This window comes from Labrus bergylta, chromosome 1 (genome assembly GCF_963930695.1).
Source record: "Labrus bergylta chromosome 1, fLabBer1.1, whole genome shotgun sequence".
Classification (NCBI taxonomy): Eukaryota; Metazoa; Chordata; class Actinopteri; order Labriformes; family Labridae; genus Labrus; species Labrus bergylta.
In genome coordinates this window covers 27,245,351-27,263,690 of record NC_089195.1, presented here as the reverse complement: position 1 = coordinate 27,263,690, position 18,340 = coordinate 27,245,351, and the positions used below count along the sequence as shown (strand labels likewise).

General features: G+C 41.3%; 1 protein-coding gene across 2 annotated transcripts in view; it reads left to right on the top strand.

The window, feature by feature from the left end:
- Nucleotides 1-18,340, top strand: part of doc2g (double C2-like domains, gamma) — an 80,472-nt gene that overhangs the window by 25,369 nt on the left and 36,763 nt on the right. The window contains exons 1-4 of one of the 2 annotated variants that reach the window (XM_065958049.1): nucleotides 11,625-11,877; nucleotides 15,770-16,175; nucleotides 16,701-16,780; nucleotides 17,401-17,475. In XM_065958049.1, the coding sequence (XP_065814121.1) occupies nucleotides 15,788-16,175; nucleotides 16,701-16,780; nucleotides 17,401-17,475 (543 nt within the window). In that variant the 5' untranslated portion in view covers nucleotides 11,625-11,877; nucleotides 15,770-15,787. Of the gene's footprint in view, nucleotides 1-11,624; nucleotides 11,878-15,769; nucleotides 16,176-16,700; nucleotides 16,781-17,400; nucleotides 17,476-18,340 lie in introns of those variants that run through there. The other variant, XM_065958052.1, reaches the window with a different exon arrangement.

The following is an 18,340-nucleotide window of genomic DNA, read 5'->3' as shown; positions in this document are numbered from 1 at the left end:
TGTGCTCTCCTTGTCCACTGTCAGTTCGTCTTAGCTCTTTGTGGTTAGCCTTCCAGCATTCTTGTCTTTCCTCCAATGTACCTTGACCGAGCCTTCGACTAGAAATTGTACTGATCCCCATTTGGTATGGAGTATCCATTTATCGAGCCCTGCTTCAAGTGAAGGATATTTGGTCTAAACTAATTTGTCCTCAGTATGTTATTGAGTCTGCTGTCTGTTGGCCTCGTTCTGATGATTCCCATCCTAAGTCCAGCATGTGGAAAAAGCTACTGTGAGGATTTTTTTAGTTGGATAAGGAACAGATTGAGATTAATATGAATGCCTATTTTTTTAGCTACAAAAGCAAACCAGAGTTAATTTTTGAAGTCTCTCCTGGGGAGGCAGACGGTAGACAAAGTGAGTTCCAGCACATTGCAGACACGGACATTGTTTTCAGTTCCAAGCCAAAGACTCACAGAGAGTGATGAAAGACTCATAAAAGACAGCAGGATGACATTTTAGTCCGTAAGCACTTCTTACACATGTGCAGGACAAGATTAGCAAAAAATCTGATATGATTTGGTTGATGTTTTCGGTTACATGAAAGTAAACACAAAATACATCCTTGTGCTTAAGTCACACCAAGATGATTATCTTTCCCTATTCCCGCTCAAGTGCTGTACTTGATACCTTAGTTTGGAGTTCTTGGGAAACTAATTTTCTACAGAAAACAAGTACAATGCATTACTTAGGATGAGTATTCTTTTCTGAGTATTTCACTGATCCGTTGTGTTCTACTCAATTCCAGACATGAGTAGTTGTACAGAGTAGGAATCTGCTGCATTGACCCTGATCAGAAGACTTTACACATAGGTGAGACTTTTGTATCCGTCACATATACACATGCCCTTCTGTACGCTCTTGGAAGCTAAATGGGATAGAATTAATTTACTAAACTGATTTCTCTTACAGCCCTTGTGAGACTCTTTTGAGCTCCTCATTACGTTTGACATCAGAGGTTCTTGGCTGCTTCACAGATGATTCAGTCTGCTTCAGCATTCAATGTCCAGACACACTATGGAGAATTTATTGCGCCAGAGCAACACATTGCATGAGTCATCAGCTGCTCCTGCAGTTTGAAGCAAGCTAACACACCACTTCTAGGGTACTCTATATGGGCTTTTATCGTAGTATTGGTTAAATGTTAACATTTTGCTGAGTTAAGGCACTTTAGACTATATGCACCTGACTTCTCAGTTGCTGCGATATGACAGCTACACCAGCATGCCCCCTTTTAATATTGAACATAATAAACTTCTTGCAAAATGCCTTAATTATACAAACTTATTAAAATAATTAAGCTTGAAATAACCCAAAAGCCAGGATTATCTCTGAGCAGATTCATTTGGGAAAAAAACAGATGTATCAAGTATTATATAAAGTCTTTTTTTTTTTTTTTTTAAGTGCGTGCATATGTTCTGTTTATATGTGAGCGTAAGGCAGAGGGAAAGAGGCTATGGTTAATGATGCGTTCAGTTATTGGTGACGGATAATGTCATATCAAGAACTAATTGCCTGCACTGTTGCCTCATTAAGCACAGCATGACGTCCTGCCACGGGGCACACCTCGCTGCAATCACTGCTCCTTCACATCCTCTTTTTTTTTTTTTTGTCCACTCCTTTACCTCCTGGTCTGCTGTTCATCCTCCTGTCATGTTCTGCATTAAAGCTTCTTTTATAGAGCGAAAGTCGAAGGCCTTTTTTTTTTTTTCCCGAACTATGAAAGGATGGCGGAACTAGAGTTTGGTTTGTGCATTTCATTTCATACTGTGGAAATTGTTCTGACATCTGACACAATCCACCTTTTTATTCATCGGTCCTGTCAATTTATCAGTATCTTTCATTTTGAGTGTATGTCTCTTCCCCCCCCTAATCTATCCATCCTTATCTTCAAGCTGATTTTATTTTTTAAGCAGTACTTTCCGTGTTCAGAAGTCAATTTCCTGCTCTTTAACATTTGCATTTCTATTTTATTTCATCTCTATCTCTCCCTGTCTCACTCTCTGCAGTAACCTTCACACCCCTGATCTGGAGCAGTTGGCTCGTCTCCCCCTGTTCTTTCTCTATCTATTCACCCCTCCGTTTCGCACATGCCCACTGCCCTGCCTCTGGGCCACACTTCCCTCCATTTCCCCATCTCTCTGTTTCCACCTCCACCTCTCCCCCTCTTTTATTTATGGGAATATGCTGATAGGGCAAACCCAGCGAAGGAGAATTTCTCTTGTTACGCAGGTTGTGAAACAGAAATAAGATGGAAAAATGGAAGCGAGGTGGCCGGAAGAGTGAAACAGCACACGCAATTAATCACAGAGCTGTCATCTGTCCTAAAAAGCAAAGCTATTCATCAAGAAGGGGCAGAAAGAAAGGAAGGAAAGGGTGAACAAGACATAGAGAGCAGAGCAAGAGAAATATGTATCACATGATCTATGTAGGATGTAATTGGGTCAATGGCGAATAATGCGGCTCTGTTAGTGCTGAGCTTTGCTTCAGAGTTGGAACAGCAGGCTAGTTGGAAATCGTTGTCAACGGGAGAGTGATTCAATCTCAAACCTTGAAATGCAATTGTAGGTTTTTAACACAAGGCAGAGTTCTGCAAAAGCGCACTCGAAAGTTGCATAGTCATATTTATCTCCATGTGATGAAAAGAATTTACAAAGTGCTTATTGATTGTCGCATTGACATCAAAGGTGCGTTTGTCGCTACACGTTGTCAATTGGTGATCACCACAGGGCGCCAAAGCAACCTCTGTTTAAACTGCAACTTTACATTGTTGCTGACTGAGGTTTCTTTTAAATGCATTCACTTCCTTTCTAATGCAGAGCAAATGGGTTTGCATTCAAAACAGCTATGTCAAGGAGAAGTATAGAGTCCCATACTGCGGAGAAAATTGCAAACCCAAGCAAGAGCTTGCAGAAGAGGTCTTGACAGGAAACATGTTCAGAGGTCGTATGTGGTTTCCCTCTTGTCAATCTTCAATTTCAATTCATATGGATTTTTTCAATCCCTTTTTAAATTGCCTTATCATCTTTGCTATGAATGGAGATTTGACACAAACAAGCATGGGAATAAACGGGTTAACGATTCATTTCATCAAGTCATATCTGTTCCATAGTGGAACGGATAGGAACAGGCAAGTTTGAGGAAAACAACTAATTTTACAGAATGACTAATCCCTCAGGCTGCTAGGCAGCTGAGCAACTGCTACGTGACAGCTCTGTTTTCATTTCAGCGGCATGTAAGCAAGTTGGAGCTTTCAGACATCTGTTTTGATTATGTCAAGGCTAAGAGCCGTGCATAATAAGGGGTGTGGTTGATTTCTATGACAGGTGGGTGGTTTTTAGCTGTTTGCCAGGATGCTAGGCTTCAATTGAACTCCTGTCACAGACCTTAAACTGTAGGCTTTGTCTGTGCTGTTTTTAATGTTTGGAATATACAAGCTATAGATGACAAGCTAGAGCTGGGCGTATTTCAGCAACCATTATTTCAATCTGACTGAAAATAAAATGAAAATAAAATAAAATAAGTTGCAGTTTAATTGACTGAAAACCAATTGACAGTTATGACTGCCATAACTCTACATTATCCGGAAGTTAATCGGAGTCAGCTTTCCAACATGCTTACCGCCATTTTTTTTGCCTTCATGATGTCTCTTTAGAAACCAAAATGTGACGTCACTGATGTTGTATTAAACATGGTTTCATCTAATATGGTGTGGGACCCATAGTGTATTTTCTGAAGATCACAAAAACAGCATTAAAGGAACAAATATATAAAGAATAAAATAAAGCATTTATTTTTTCGGGAAAATCGTCATGCTTATCTATCATTTTATCATACAGTGGGTCACCTTTTTGTTCTCATTGCTGGCTGAGTCTGTAGCACGACATTAGATGAATCAGAGTGTGTTCAGTGTCATTCTGTACGAGTATACGTTACAAATAAACTCACGCGTTTGCTCTTTTTGAAATACCCCTGCATGTAAGAGTTGAGGACAAATCACAGTTAGGGTTAATGGGATATGTCGGTGTTAGAACAGCCCTCAGGCAACGCGAGGACTGATAAAACACGGGAGAGGTGAAAGTGGAAGGTGATGTTGGTGGTGGGTGATAGCAGCGATGGGAGGAGCTGAAAGAAAAAAGACCGAGGGAGCTGAGGCCAGGAGCCGTGCAGAGCTGAAGTTCGGGACGTGACGCTCGGTGAAAAGAATAATGCACCTTGACAGAACAGCACTCTCTGCCAACACGACCAATGATTCCCCCTGAAGCACAGTGATGCGGAGAGAAGCAGCACCTGTGACACCAACTGCCACCCTGGGGAAACATCAACAACTTGCCACCTGTTAAAAAATGCACTTGCCAACATATTACTGCCTATTAAATTCATTCAATTTCTTTTGATTGATGTCACATTGAGAAAAAAATAAATATCTTCTGAATTAAAATGTGACTCAGACACTTCAAGAACATTTGTGTCATTAACACATGTCTTGCTCGTGTCAGGAAAGATCCTACAGCTGCTGCTGATTGAGATGCAAAAACTTCTTTGAAAGGAAGACTGTAACTTTAGAAAAGAAATTACACTTTTCTTCCTCTTATGAATGAAAAGCTGAATTCATAATGAATGCATGTTTGCTTATGTAACTACACTCAGGACTTTCGTTGAGTACCATCGGCAAACTTTTGAAAAATTCAAAATGCCGTTATCATGAAGATTTGTTGCCACAACGGCTTTTCAGTGCGGAAGTTACTGTTGTAGTCAAGACCACACTAATCGAGACCAAGTTATACCTGAGACCAGAGTGCTCCATGACAGGTACAAGACCAAGACATTTAGGGATCGAGACCGGGACAAGACCATGACCGTAAATATGACTGAAAAATCATCAACTTGTGTGCAACGGGAAGGATGCTGTTGTAACTGGGGGATGAAAATCAAACTACAAATGAATTGAAGTTATTTGTTCTTCTAAAAAGAGGCGTTTTGCCCCCTTCGGGAGTCAGCACACTTTACTTTATGCCCCGTTGTTGGGCCTGTCGTCGTCGAGCACCGTGTGCACTTAAGTTGTCTATTTTGTTTTTTGTTGTTGTAATGTTTCAGTTGATAGCTTTTTCTTTATCTTGTATTTTTTCATTTGGAGTCTTTATTTTGTTAGATTGTCCCAATTAATGTTTTGTTGTTCTTTACCTTTATGTACGAGTACTAATATGATTATTTGTCACCAATATGTCAGTATGTACTTGATAATTGGAAAATTCAATTAAATGTTAATCATAAAAAAAGGCGTTTTCCCTCTAATCCGAGTGATGAGGATTTTGAGTACTACAACACTAGTGGAAGTATTCTCAAACAGATGGTAGAGACTGTTCGGTGCTAGGGGGCATGTTGATTGTAGGGCATCATGGTGTCTTTTCTAACAACATTTTTATACATGAGGTTGTCTTTATTTAGTTTGTGATATCATTTACCTTTTTACAGTATTGAACATTTGGGAGTTTTGGTCAATAAATCAGTTAAATCAAGTTCTATAGACGCCAACAAATTCCACCAAGAACGTGGATAATGGTGAAGGTTACAACTTGAAAATCATTGTTCCTCACTGAATACATTTGGACATATAAATCTGTATTTTTTTGCACACAGCTCTAATGACTAAACTAAGTCTTCCTATATTGGAATCGCATGAGAAATAATTAAAAATGTGATTTTCACAAGAAACAACAGAGAGGCATTTAATCAGTCATGTGTCTGAGGAGAGTTGTCTGTTACATCACAGGGTCGTTGCTTTGGATACGGGGAGTATGTTATTTTTCATTGAGAGGAATTTACTCTCGACTCAATGCAGCGTCAAAGGGTGATGAAGATAACAGTTGCATGCATTCCGACATGGCTGTTAAGATTGAAGTCGCATTGTCAAAGATCCAACCTGTCTGGGATTTATCACTACATGTAAAAGTGGCCCAAATGTGATGTGATGAAAACAAATTCAGTGCATCTCCGGCTGTAAAAATGTTCATAAAAAAATCTGATCTGAGTTGCATATAAGCAAGATTTGACCTTCCATGTTTAATCAGCTCTTCATCGGTCTTGAAATTTTTCTGCGTTCAAACCTCAATTCATTTTTCAAAAGCATCTCCAATATTTATCCTAGTTTTACCACATTTCTGCTCGTGGAGCTGATTAGAAAAATGCCAAGGCTGTTTAGATCAGGCAGAATCACTTACATCTGAACCAGTGCCCTTGCCCGCCTTATTGCTGCAACACCTGTTGGTTTGCAGTTTGGCTGGCAAACCGAGGGGCATTACAGCCGTGTCGGGGGTGCCGCCTACTTCTCTAGTCAAAACAAAAACAAACCATTCCGCACCGGAATTGAAACTTAGCAGGAGGATTGTGGCTGCTGCGTCGTTAACAGAGAAGTTAGCACTTCAACATAGCATGTTTCCTTAATGTCTGACGATACAGTAAGGTCATGTTTTGATTTAATTCAGCAAATAACTTACTTTGGACCTTTACAAGGTAAATTCAGCATCTTCAGTTCTGCGTATGTCCCACATCGAAAGGTTCAAAATTGGACCACAACTTGATAAAATCAGCTCTGTATCTTTAATAACTCTAGTTATGTGATTACTGAAGGTAAGACTGCTGTAACTCACACCAAAGGGAAATCCCATCATTTTTTTCACTGTGTACATTACTTGGCCAGTTTGACTTTTAACATATACAGGCTCTTCCAGCGCACACTCTGCTCCACATTATGTTAAAAAGGCAGAGAAGTAACTCAGAAATTCAAGATCTGCCCGCACCCTGTTTCAAGGACGAGTGTAGGAAATGGGTGAGGGGATCCTTTGATCGTTATCAGGAAATGTATGCGGTTCCCCATCTTGTGCGGTGCCAAATGTTGAAAAATTCATCGCGGAGCAGAGCTACAGTATGTAAATGGAGGTTTACTTAATCTCACAGCTAATGGCTGGCTGAGAGACTGGGGAGGCTGTGTTCGGACACTTAATGGAAAACCTGCACTGCTTTGTGCTGTAGTAATGGCAAGAGATTATCGCTCCATGCAGAGGGACTGGATGAATGCTCCTCCACAAATTGGTCGTACCCTGTCCCTCCTGTCAACCAATCTCTCTCTCTCTCGCTCTCATTCCTGATGTTTATTATTTATATTGAACTCATAAGCCACATGAATGCTTATTCATGCTGACACCGAGGCTGAGAGAGGTATGGCAACTGAGTGAATAATGTTTGTTTATGCATTTTAATATTCTTTAACACTCTCTGTTAATTGAATCGAGGTAGGTTTTATGGCTTTATAACCTTGTGTCTAAAACCTTTCCGTTTGAATGTAACGGCTGCCATCTGCATTTCTTCATTAGCACGCTTCACTTTTCTCCTCTGATTCTTCCATCATGTTTTATTTATTTTTTATTTATTTATGTTCCTGACTATTATTTACCTTTGTCAGCTCATGGGCAAAGCCACTGTGTTAAATATCTAGCTGACAGACTACCTAATGTTTACCCCTGAGAGAGATCAATACTGCAGCGCCATCGTCCAGACTTCATTTTTCAAGCACAATTGATTGTGTTTCTTCCTCAGAACCTGCCCGGACACGCTAGACCAGACAAATCCATGTGGTTTGGTGTCACAGTGAATGGTGTCAATTAAGCCTGTGCCTGTCCAATGTACTGATTACTTGGCTCACAGCACAGTCAGTCCGTTGTTAGGATGTTGCCACCTTCCCATTTAGCCATAAAAGTCATCATTCAATAATAAGCATATTTCTTTCTTGCCTACGTGCTACCACCTTTCTCGACTAACAGCATCATTTTTACTTATTTCGAATTTTAGACGTTTTCAATTTGATACTTGTGTTTATGTTTCAGCATATTTAAATAATTATTTTAGAAATTAAACATCTTCATCAAAGTTTATGTGGCTGGGCTGTAGATAATAACCGTCTCAGAACTGCATAGCGGCGTTTTCACACATGCACAAATCTCCTACAATCGGGGTGAGCTGCGTGTGTGAATAAAAACGGACAAATTCACCCCATCTTCACCCCTCGAGCCTGCCAGACCAAAAGTAACGTTCCAAGTAAAGTTGGACTGATGAAGCAGAAAATATTCAGGACAATTTTAAGCAAGGCAGCCAGCAGAGTTGATCATGCCATCCATTATACCGTCCATTAAATTTAACATTGAGATAAAGCCAAAAAACTGACTGCCATAATTTTTGAAGATGTGGCTTGTCAGCCCAACCCCAACCCCAACCCCATCCTCCATCCCCCAATGTACGACAGGGATATCGTCACGCTGTCAGGGACATACTGTATAAGCAAATCAGATTTAATGGTCCTGAAATTTGCAAGACATTTTAAGTAGTGCGTGTGTGAAAACAGCAAAGTTTCTCATTGAGGTCCCAAATTACAGTCGTCTCTTCTCCCGTTTATTTCCAAAGAAAAGGTACTCATTCTGTTTATGAATGGTCTTTTGCTGCCAGGAATAAATCTCCTGCAGAGACTAATTTAATTTGTTGGCTCAGTCTAAAAGATATCATCATCAGCCTAAAAATACCAAGCATAGCTTCCCAAGGTTCGCCAAAACCTATACTATCCCAGGAATAATACCAAGGACATGACCTCAGCGTCCTCAGTGTTACCTCGCTGCAACCCTGGAATGATACAGCTAAAGGTTGACATATGTTTTTCTAAGTGATGGTTAACCAATGCTGCAAATGTACATCAGAACTCTTCAGTCGTCTGTAAATCAGCCATGACCTAAACATGTTAAGACTGCAGTATAAGAGCCCTTCTGGTGGAGTGCAGTGTGTCCTTTGGGTGCCCACTGGCGTATGGAGAGCGTCTGAGCGTTTTTGGTGGTCAGCAGGTCGGCTGTGAGAGCTCTGCAGCTGTCTGATAGCTGCTGCTGTGGGTGGGGAAACCTTTGCACAGTTGCACATGTTTTCTTTTTTTCTGCTATCACCCAAAAGATGTGCAGCTCCGTTGAAACCAACAGCATGAAGCCCATTAAAAAGGACTCTGTCATCTTCCGAAAAGGACAGGGGTGCACTTTAGGAGCACTTCTGCATCAATTTGAAGCCACTTAAAGCATGTAGCCCTGCATGTCTAAAGCACCTATTTCTAGATGGATAGTTTGGCATCGGTAGACTGAGCATTCATTTATCTCATTTCAACTCATTAAGCACTCATGTTCTCTTTGCAAATTAATGAATATACAGTGTAATGGTCTGTTAACGCAATATTGATGGTGAGATGCTGATAGTTAAGAGACGCCCAAAGTAAATCAAAGTGGCCACAGACGGACGGGCACATGCGTCTACACGTATACGAGCTCCCCTTCCTCCTGCGCCTCACGATTCATTTAGTAGACTGGGGTTGTTGTCGTTCATCTGTTACTTTTCAACCGTGGAAAATTATATTGTCACCAATTAGTGCTCTGATGGTTTTCCAGACAGTAATATGTCATTCAAAGGTTTTTAGATCATCCTCTGCCATCACGAGCTGTAAACAAAGGAGCCCCCCGTGCTGCTTTTAGCTACAGGAATTTCTTCATAAGCTTCTTTTCTGAATGACATGTTTTTTTATATTTCAGGTCCACTTCAAACCCTCTGAGGTTTTTTTTTTGAAGCTATGTTGAACACGTTTTCCTTTTGTTTCCTCTACCCTTGTTTTTAGGTTACAAAATATTTTAGATATGGGGAAAAAGAGAGAAATACGATATTCTGCGAAATTTAGACATTAAAAAATTCAATTGGGGCGCCGATGGCCTAGTGGTTAGCTCGCACACCCCATGTACAGAGGCTGATGTCCTGAAATGGGAAGCCCGGTTTCAAATCCCACCTCTGGCCCCTTTCCCTCATGTCATTCCCCACACCCTCTCCCCAGTTTCCGACTCTATCCACTGTCCTGTCTACTCAGTAATCTGCTTTTTTCCATCTACTGTATGGCTCTGAAGTCTGAACACAGACTCTCCTACTACACTTGGTCTTACCTAAACTGAAATGGATTCTGTAACGATCCAAAGAATGTCTCCCTAAGTCTTTAGGCTCAAACTTTGCTCAATTTAAAATTCATTTATGTAACTCATTAAAAAAATAAAAATAAAGTGCAGACCAGAGACAGATAGTTCAAAAGAATCTAATAAATAAATAATAATGATAATCATTCAAATTGAGTTTAAAGCTAGCGTGGAGTCATTCAAGGGTAGAGTAGGCAGTGTGAAAATGAATGTTTGCAGCTTGGACTTAATGGAGGTCAGAGTGCGGGCTGGTCTTACATCAACTTGAAGATTATTCCAGGTCTGTGCTGCGTGATAACAAAAACGCAGCTTCCCCTTGTTTTCTTCACACGCTAGGGAAAGCCAGTGGGCCAGCCTCAGATGTCCTCAGTGTCCGACATTGTTCATAAGCACGTCACGGTCAAGGATTTACAGTATTAGGGCTGTGGAGCCCCAAAGAGACTTCTACACAAGAAGAGACATTTTGAAATCACTTCTTTGACTAAGCAGTATTTATTCTTTTGAGATTACAAAGACCCAATTTGAAAAAAAAACAAAAACATTTATTTAGATATTTGTTTATCTCTGCTGATTTAATTTAACCCAACCTGTGACTGTAGGTGTAATCCTTCCTTTGGCTGGAAACATTTGTTGAAGGTAACAAATACAGTGTTGTATTGTTATTGTAATAGTAATCCTTTTTGACAGTATTGACTATTTATCACTAAAATGAGACATTTACACACTAAGACATCCACATTATCTATCCTTCGTAATGCTTTGGAGTTTGGATAAATTAGACCCCAAGCAGGTAGAAATCCCTCTTAAACCTCTTAGGAGAAATCTAAATGGAGTTATTTGGGATTAGCTTGCTTTGTAAAAAAAAAAAAAAGTACAGTAAGCATTAATTATGGATATATATGCATTTAGTCCTTAGTGTATATACCCTTCTTATGTCCTGTGTCCGCCTGTAGTTTATTGCAGTGTGACTTTCTCTGTTTTTTTTTCATTCTATTTCTCAGGAAGCCGTTACTATCAAGGCTGCCAAAGTTGGATACACACACACACACACACACACACACACACACACACGCTTGTCTGATATTGGCCATAGTCATAGCCAACACAAAGTAATCTGGCTATGTGATTGTATGGCTGGCTGTGTATTCTGTTCAGCTCAGTCAACACGTTGAATTTAATTTCCTTTCTCTGCCCTTCAGCTGCTGGATTTTTGTTTTCATCCCAGAGTGATATTTCTTTTTGTGTGTTCATTCCTCCCCCCCCCCCACCTCTGTGTTTTTCTCTCTATCGACTGAATAAATATATATATAATGATGTCCTCCTTTTTTACGTTTGTTTTAGCCGCTGTCTTTGTGATTGTGATTGTCTGTCTCTATATGATGTCAGTTTTTTCTCCTCATCTCTCACTTTCTGTCTTAGTGCACCCCCCCCCTCCCCCGCCCCCCCTCTCCTCACCCACCACATAAACCATCAGAGCACACACACACGCACGTCCCTTTTTCGCGGGTTTCCTTAAATCTCCCCACCGTATGAGAGAAAGTGAGTGACAGTGCTATATGCATAGTCTGCAAAGGACTGACAGGGATTTTTTAACCAGATACGTCACAAGTAAAGGGGAAGGGGAAGAGGGAGGAGAGGAGGAGAGCAAACGAAGAGAGAGAGAGAGAGAGAGAGGGAGAGAGAGAGTGTACGGAGGGATATATTGACTCAAAGCTGGTCTGCATGCTCCTCAGTGTGTGAGTAACAGAGGACGTGAGAGCAGGCAAGATGGAGTGCTGGCACAGATGAAGACTGTCCCTGGGTACGTTTTTGTCCCTGTCTATATTTGTGCATGTGTGCACATGTGGCTGCATGTGTCGGTCTCTGTGTGTGTGTGTATGTGTGTGTGTGTGTGTGTGTGTGTGTCAGACCGGTGTGAGCGATTTGAGTTTGGGAGCAACATGCTTCAAGTGATGATCATTTTTGGCGCAGGGACAAATGTGTTGATGTTTGGGTTTTCTTATGTAAGAGCAGTATCGTGTGAGTGAGTGGCGGTATTGTCATTGGAACAAGCTGATTGATCTTCATCTGTCTGGAAAGTCTTCACGCACATGTGTGTGTGTAAAGGAGAGTCTGCATGAGTACTGTAACTCAGTGTAGTGAATGAGGCATGTGCTCTATAATGCAAGTTCGCAACTGCGTTCAGTCTGGTTCTGTTCGAGTGTGCCGATCGGATTTTTTCACGAGCTATGTAGTGATCAACATTTATGTAATCCATATAAAAAAGAGCAAACTGTCGATACGGTTTACAATGTAGTCGAGGCTCCTATACTGCTGGAAAAAAGTTGTGCATTCCATCAAATTTACAACATTAGGGTGTACATTTGAACATTTAGTACATTTGAACATTCATCTATTATGCATATTTAAACAGACATGCCTTTTTATTAGGACACACAAAGAAAAATACCTTTTATATACATTTCTTCAATACAAAAGGATCACACTGGTTTTAAATGCATTAAATGTCTGCTAAATAGGAATAGGATTCAGGCACAGCTAAAACACTGGAAGTTATTTATTAGTTGAGTTTCATAAAAAAAATCACCAGCATTTTGACATCATGTGACTAAGCATTGATCAGTTAATCCATTTTAGAGCAAATACTTAATGTTCCAAGATGCAAAAATGTGAAGTTGTTTTTGTTCATGTCAGACAAAACAAAGCATTTTAAAGCTGCAACTCTTGGAAGTAACAGAAGTTCTTCACTATTTTGTGACATTTTGACAAACAAATTAATGATTTAAATGACTGGGGAAAAAAAACAGCAGATTGACTGATAATGAAAACATCAATCTCATTAGTACAGCCCGAGAGTTAGGACTTTGATTTATGAGTTTTCAAACAACAAGAAACAAATGAAAGGGGACCAACCAGGCTATTTATTTGTGTCTGCTTAACAGATGCATCAATCAATCACTAAAAGAGCAAATCATTCTCCTATCGGGTAAATAATAGTCCTGAAAGCCTTCCAAACTAAATAAGACTCCTGGAACAAGTTCGCACTGAATAGTGACATGAACATATGCGATGTTGTAGAATGGGGTGATGACAAGTGACTTGCATCCTCAATTGACCTGCCAGTGTAGCCTGTGTAGCTGTGTTTGCATTGGTGGTGTAGCTTTGTCTTATAGTGAAAGGCAGAATGAGTAGGATTTAAGCCCACTCTGTCTGGGTCAACAACAACAGAGACTTTCACTTGAATGTGTCCCCACAGTCTGTCACCCGTTCAAGATGGAAGGTATAATGCACATTTAGCTGGTTGTTATAGCATAGGGTTTTATTCCCCTTTAACAACTCTATGATATCCTGCTAATCAAACTGACATTAAAAACTATTTTGTTTAAAAAAAAGATTTTGCTTCTACTTCTGAGAAATAGTTGTTAGCTTGTACACGCATTTCTTGGAATGACGCCAATAGAAAAAGAAAAGTCTTAAAAATGGGCCCACTTTGCCGGTATAATCAACATTAAACCAGTGTTTTCCTGATGATGAAGTGAGACAAGGTGAACAAGAGTGTATGAATCGGTGCAGCACCTGATTACCCCACAACTGTCAGAATCTCTTACCTTTTCATTTTTCATTAACCTGACTTTGAAGACTGCTGGAGTCCACTTTTCTGTTTAGAGTTCTTTATGCCTGAATGATTTTGTTTGTTTTTCTGTGCGGTCTAGTTCTGTTTTCTATTTTGCGACACAGTGCCAACAGACACATAGACACATTGCAATACACAGGCTGACATTAAAAGTGCTGGTATTCTTTCTGTGGGTTAATTTATGATGAAACGTGGCTCTGAGAACGTGTTTGATCACAGCTGCTTACTTAGCAAAGGTCTGTTCTGCTTGAAAGAAATATCAGACCTTAGAATGCTGTGATTAACCAATCTGAATCAAGTATTCAACAAAGCTGTGCATGAAGTTTTTATAGCATCTGGTCCTCAAAACCTGCATGCTGGTATTGATTTAGGGGGAAAACGACCAATTCCAAAGCGTCGATGCCCAGAAATGTCCTGAAATGTTTTGGCCTTTTTACCTCTATTGGACAGGAGAGATGAAGAGAGACAGGACATGTTGGGAGCAGAGAGTAGTGGAAGGTTGCAGCAAAGCAAGCCGAGGCTTGGATTCGAACCAAGCGGTAACCTCTGGTCACGGAAAATGAAGCGCAAAGGAAGTGCAAAATCCTGTAGTTCACTGAGTTTCCACTCACCCATCCCAGGAAGTCGCATACACACCACAGCCATTGAAACGTTTTTTTACTGCTTAAATTAACATGTTTACACCCAGATACAAAAAGCCAAATAGGTCTGGTTAGTTATTATCATGATTGGCACACACTCTACTGGGGTTGATTTTTTTTTTTTTTTAAATGGCTCTGTTTTGATTTAATGAACAAAACATGTTATCCAGTTAAGTGCATAGCTGACATGATTGAAAGGCGGGTGCGATGTAACGGTTTGTCAGAAGGCATAAAACCTGCCTCAGCTCCATCTCTCAGCCTGTTGTTTGGTTGACTGAAAGTTAGGCTGGGACAGCATTTCCATCATGGCGGCTGATGCCGATGAGCCTCTGGAACCCCCTGCTGTAACAGATGGCGGACATGTCTCAGGCTTCATCCATTAATATTTACAGTCTATGATTCGAACCCACGGCCGCTGCAAGAAAGACTACAGCCTCTGTATAATGGGGCGCATGAAATAACCGCGAGGCTATCAGCGCCCTGCGTCTCTCCTCCTTGTTCTGACTTTTAAAGTGGAGCTGCGACAGTCTCTTCTTGACTGGCTGAATGTTTTATGTAAAAATCCTTCGGTTTAACAGTTAAATCTGGGACAACATCAGAAGATAAAGGCAAACATTGTCATGTCCTAGTTTGAAGTTTTTTTGCCTGTGATGACTGAAATCAAAGTAGATCTTTAAAAAAAAAAAAAAGAAAAAGAAAAACAGACACAGCGGCAGTGTGGGAGTGCATGCAAGAAAATCTGTTTACCGTCTCTGTTGATCACTGCAGGGAAAACGGGAAATGATAGCATATGGCTTAACGTGGTTAGAGTTTGGTAACAGTTATTACACTTCATTTGACAAATATGGTAAAGGCTGAGGGAGGCTTCGAGTAGTATTATGTAAATATCGCTCAGGGGGCTTGCAGATGCAAGAGGGAAGAGTGAAAGCGAGAGATAAGGGAAGGATTAGAGGGAAGTGCAGATACACAAGTGACATCACTTGTTCATACTTTACTGCACTACATTTGAATATTAATTCAAACCGCAGACTTGGTGTGCTGACACAATGTGTGAGTCACACTTGAAGTGCCAAGGGTTCTGGCAAATGCTATTTTGGCTTTTGAGAAGTCAGGTTTGCATCAGCTGATGGGAGCAGACGCATATTTCAGTTTTCTCCAGGAGGATTTAGATGTGCTGTGAATTTCAACTTATTGCCAACATTTACTCGCCTTGAATAGTTTACCCCTGCTGCAGCTGCTGTAGGAACTCAAGAGAGAGGAGAACGTTGGACAGTCAGGATGTGACTGTTGTTTTGTTTTGTTTTTCTTTTCTAGTTTTGAGCCTCTTGTTTCTCCCCTTGCTATGATCCCAGCGCTTCTCTTTATCCTCCTCGGTCATTTCTTTCTTTCCGTCTCACCTCTACTTTTTTATCCCACAGCCCTGTTCGACAGTCCACATGAGCGTCTCCAAACCCCCTCCGCCCCCCTCCAACTCCCACCTCTCCATCCCTCCCTCCTCCAACTCCACTCCTTCCTCGTCCGCCACCTCCCCGTCGGCGACGCCCCACTCCACCGCCCTCCCCCCTCCCTCGCCAGTCAAGATCTCTATGCAGGAGCACTTTGCCATCAACGTGTGCCCGGGCCCCATCCTCCCCATCCCGCAGATCTCAGACTTCTTTCCACGTTTCCACGACTACCCCTGCACGCCGCCGCCTCCGAGGGAGAAGAAGATCCTAAAAGAGGAGACATTCAACGGGGAGACAGTTGGAGGGTACAAAGATGGGGAGAGGAGGGAGAGCCACGACGGAGACAGGGAAGAGACTGTCGACTCTGATGACGAAGACAGTGAGTGAAGGAAGGAGAGGGAACAAAGTTTTATGTTAGAAAGTTGTGATCAGTGTTATTTAGTTCGATTTTTGTTCTTCCTTATAGAAATACAAGGCAATGCGGCAGAAAAACTACATCCCCAATTTAAAAAAGAAAAGCAACCTTTCCCCTTCATCTTTTTTTCTTTAACTCAAAATGAGATTCTGCAGTTTCCCCAGAAACACGACATATGCTTGCAGAGTAAATGTGGAGTCAAGCATTTTGCCAAAAGTGTTTTTTTCACTCCCACTTTGTGTGACAGGGCGCTTTCGATGATTTATTAGACATTGTTGCAAAAAGCGGGACTCGGCCAGCGAGTTTTTGCTCATTCCCAAACAGTAATCAAACAAGACAGATCAATTCATATCAGGCACCGGCATGTTTTTAAAAGGCCATCTGCTACAAACATGACTCAGAGCTTTTTGAGCGCGTGTACATGCATATATGAGGATGTTTTGTCCCTTCATTGGGAGTAATTGCGGTTATTTTTGTGTTTCATTCCAGCCTACCTTGGAACGTTGGAGTTCAATCTGCTCTTTGATCAGGAGAACAACTGTCTTCATTGTACCATTCACAAAGCAAAGGTATGCATGAATTCAATATCTTTTTTATATTAATGGAACTCTTTGTTTGTGTGTGTGTGTGTGTGCGTGCTTTTGTCCGTATGTATCCAACTTTGGCAGCCTCTATGTGTGTGTGGTTGTGTAATCCCCCTCGAAGGCCCAATCAAGACAATTCTCTTGTAATGCTTTTAAGTCGGCACAAGACATCAGACGGCTTTTTCCTGAAGTAACGTGTTCATCACACACCCTCAGCAGCTTGTCAATTCAACACAAAATCACCTCATTGCTCCATGAAATGTTGGAGATGTTACTTTCCGCTGCTGCTGCTGCTGCTGCAGACACATTTTGGTATGGCCATTGTACAAGGACACCAGCCTTGCATTACTCGTTGTGTACTGCCACATGATGTTAATTATGTAAAGCTCGCCGAATGGTTCCCCTGAGGACAACACAAAGGAGAAAACAGCAGTATGGAAAGAAACACCCAGAGGAAATGTAACTAGTACCATATAAGAAGTCTGCCATACTCACTGTCTTCTTCAAACCCTGTCAGATGTGTTGAAGTGTTTGAGGGCCATGATGACGTCAACTTGGACACAATGTGTTATTGTGTATCTGTGTGTTTCTGCTTGTGTCCACAGGGACTGAAAGCCATGGACTCCAATGGGCTGGCAGATCCATACGTCAAGCTTCATCTTCTCCCCGGGGCGAGCAAGGTCATTACTCCAACCTTACCTCAGTGGCAATTAATGTAACATGCTACCACACTGGGCTGTCCCACACACTAGCGTTGCCTCAAGAAAGTCACACAGCACACAGAAACAGCTGGAAACAAAGTAGATTATAGGAAACATTTCATACATAATTTAACGTAAGAAAACATACAAAATATATCACTATTTTTTGTAAAAAGTAGGCTCAGATTCTTGTTTTTTTTATGTCTATTGAACACAAAGAAAGTCAAAAAGTATTGCAGAAACCGCATTGATTTAAGCTGTTGAGCAGGATTGCGGTTGCTTACTGCTCAGTGTTGTCCGTCCTTTGCTCTGCTTTATCGAGCACAAACATGTTCTGCTCTGCTGCTCCTCTCTCGTCTTGTTTTCAGCTCAAGCAGCAGGGAAGATAAGTCTCGCCACAATAGCGAACCCTATGTCAGAATGCAACCTGTTGTCGGCCATTTTGGCTCAAGGTTGACAAGAAATGAGGTAATGATCGAGCCAAGGCAGGTTGAGTGAGGCAACTGTCTGAGGTCTTAAGGTGCTAACAATAACAACGTCTGGGAGATTTTTTTTTTTTTTTATCCTCCAGCCTTCCTCTGTCTCGCTTCCCTCCTGTTGTTATCGCTCTCCTTTACCCACTCTTCACCCATATCTCTGTCTATATCTCACTATCCGGCTGTGACCCTCGTTGACCTTGAAATACCAACAGTGTGGGGAGAGAGAGAGAGAGAGAGAGAGAGAAGGGAGACAACCGAGAGGGAGGAAAAGGGGGGAAAAGAGAGAGAGTGTAGAGAAAGAGAGGGAGGGAGAGACAGATGAGGGGAGGACAGCAGCAGGTGGTTGTCATGGAAACAGGGAGGAT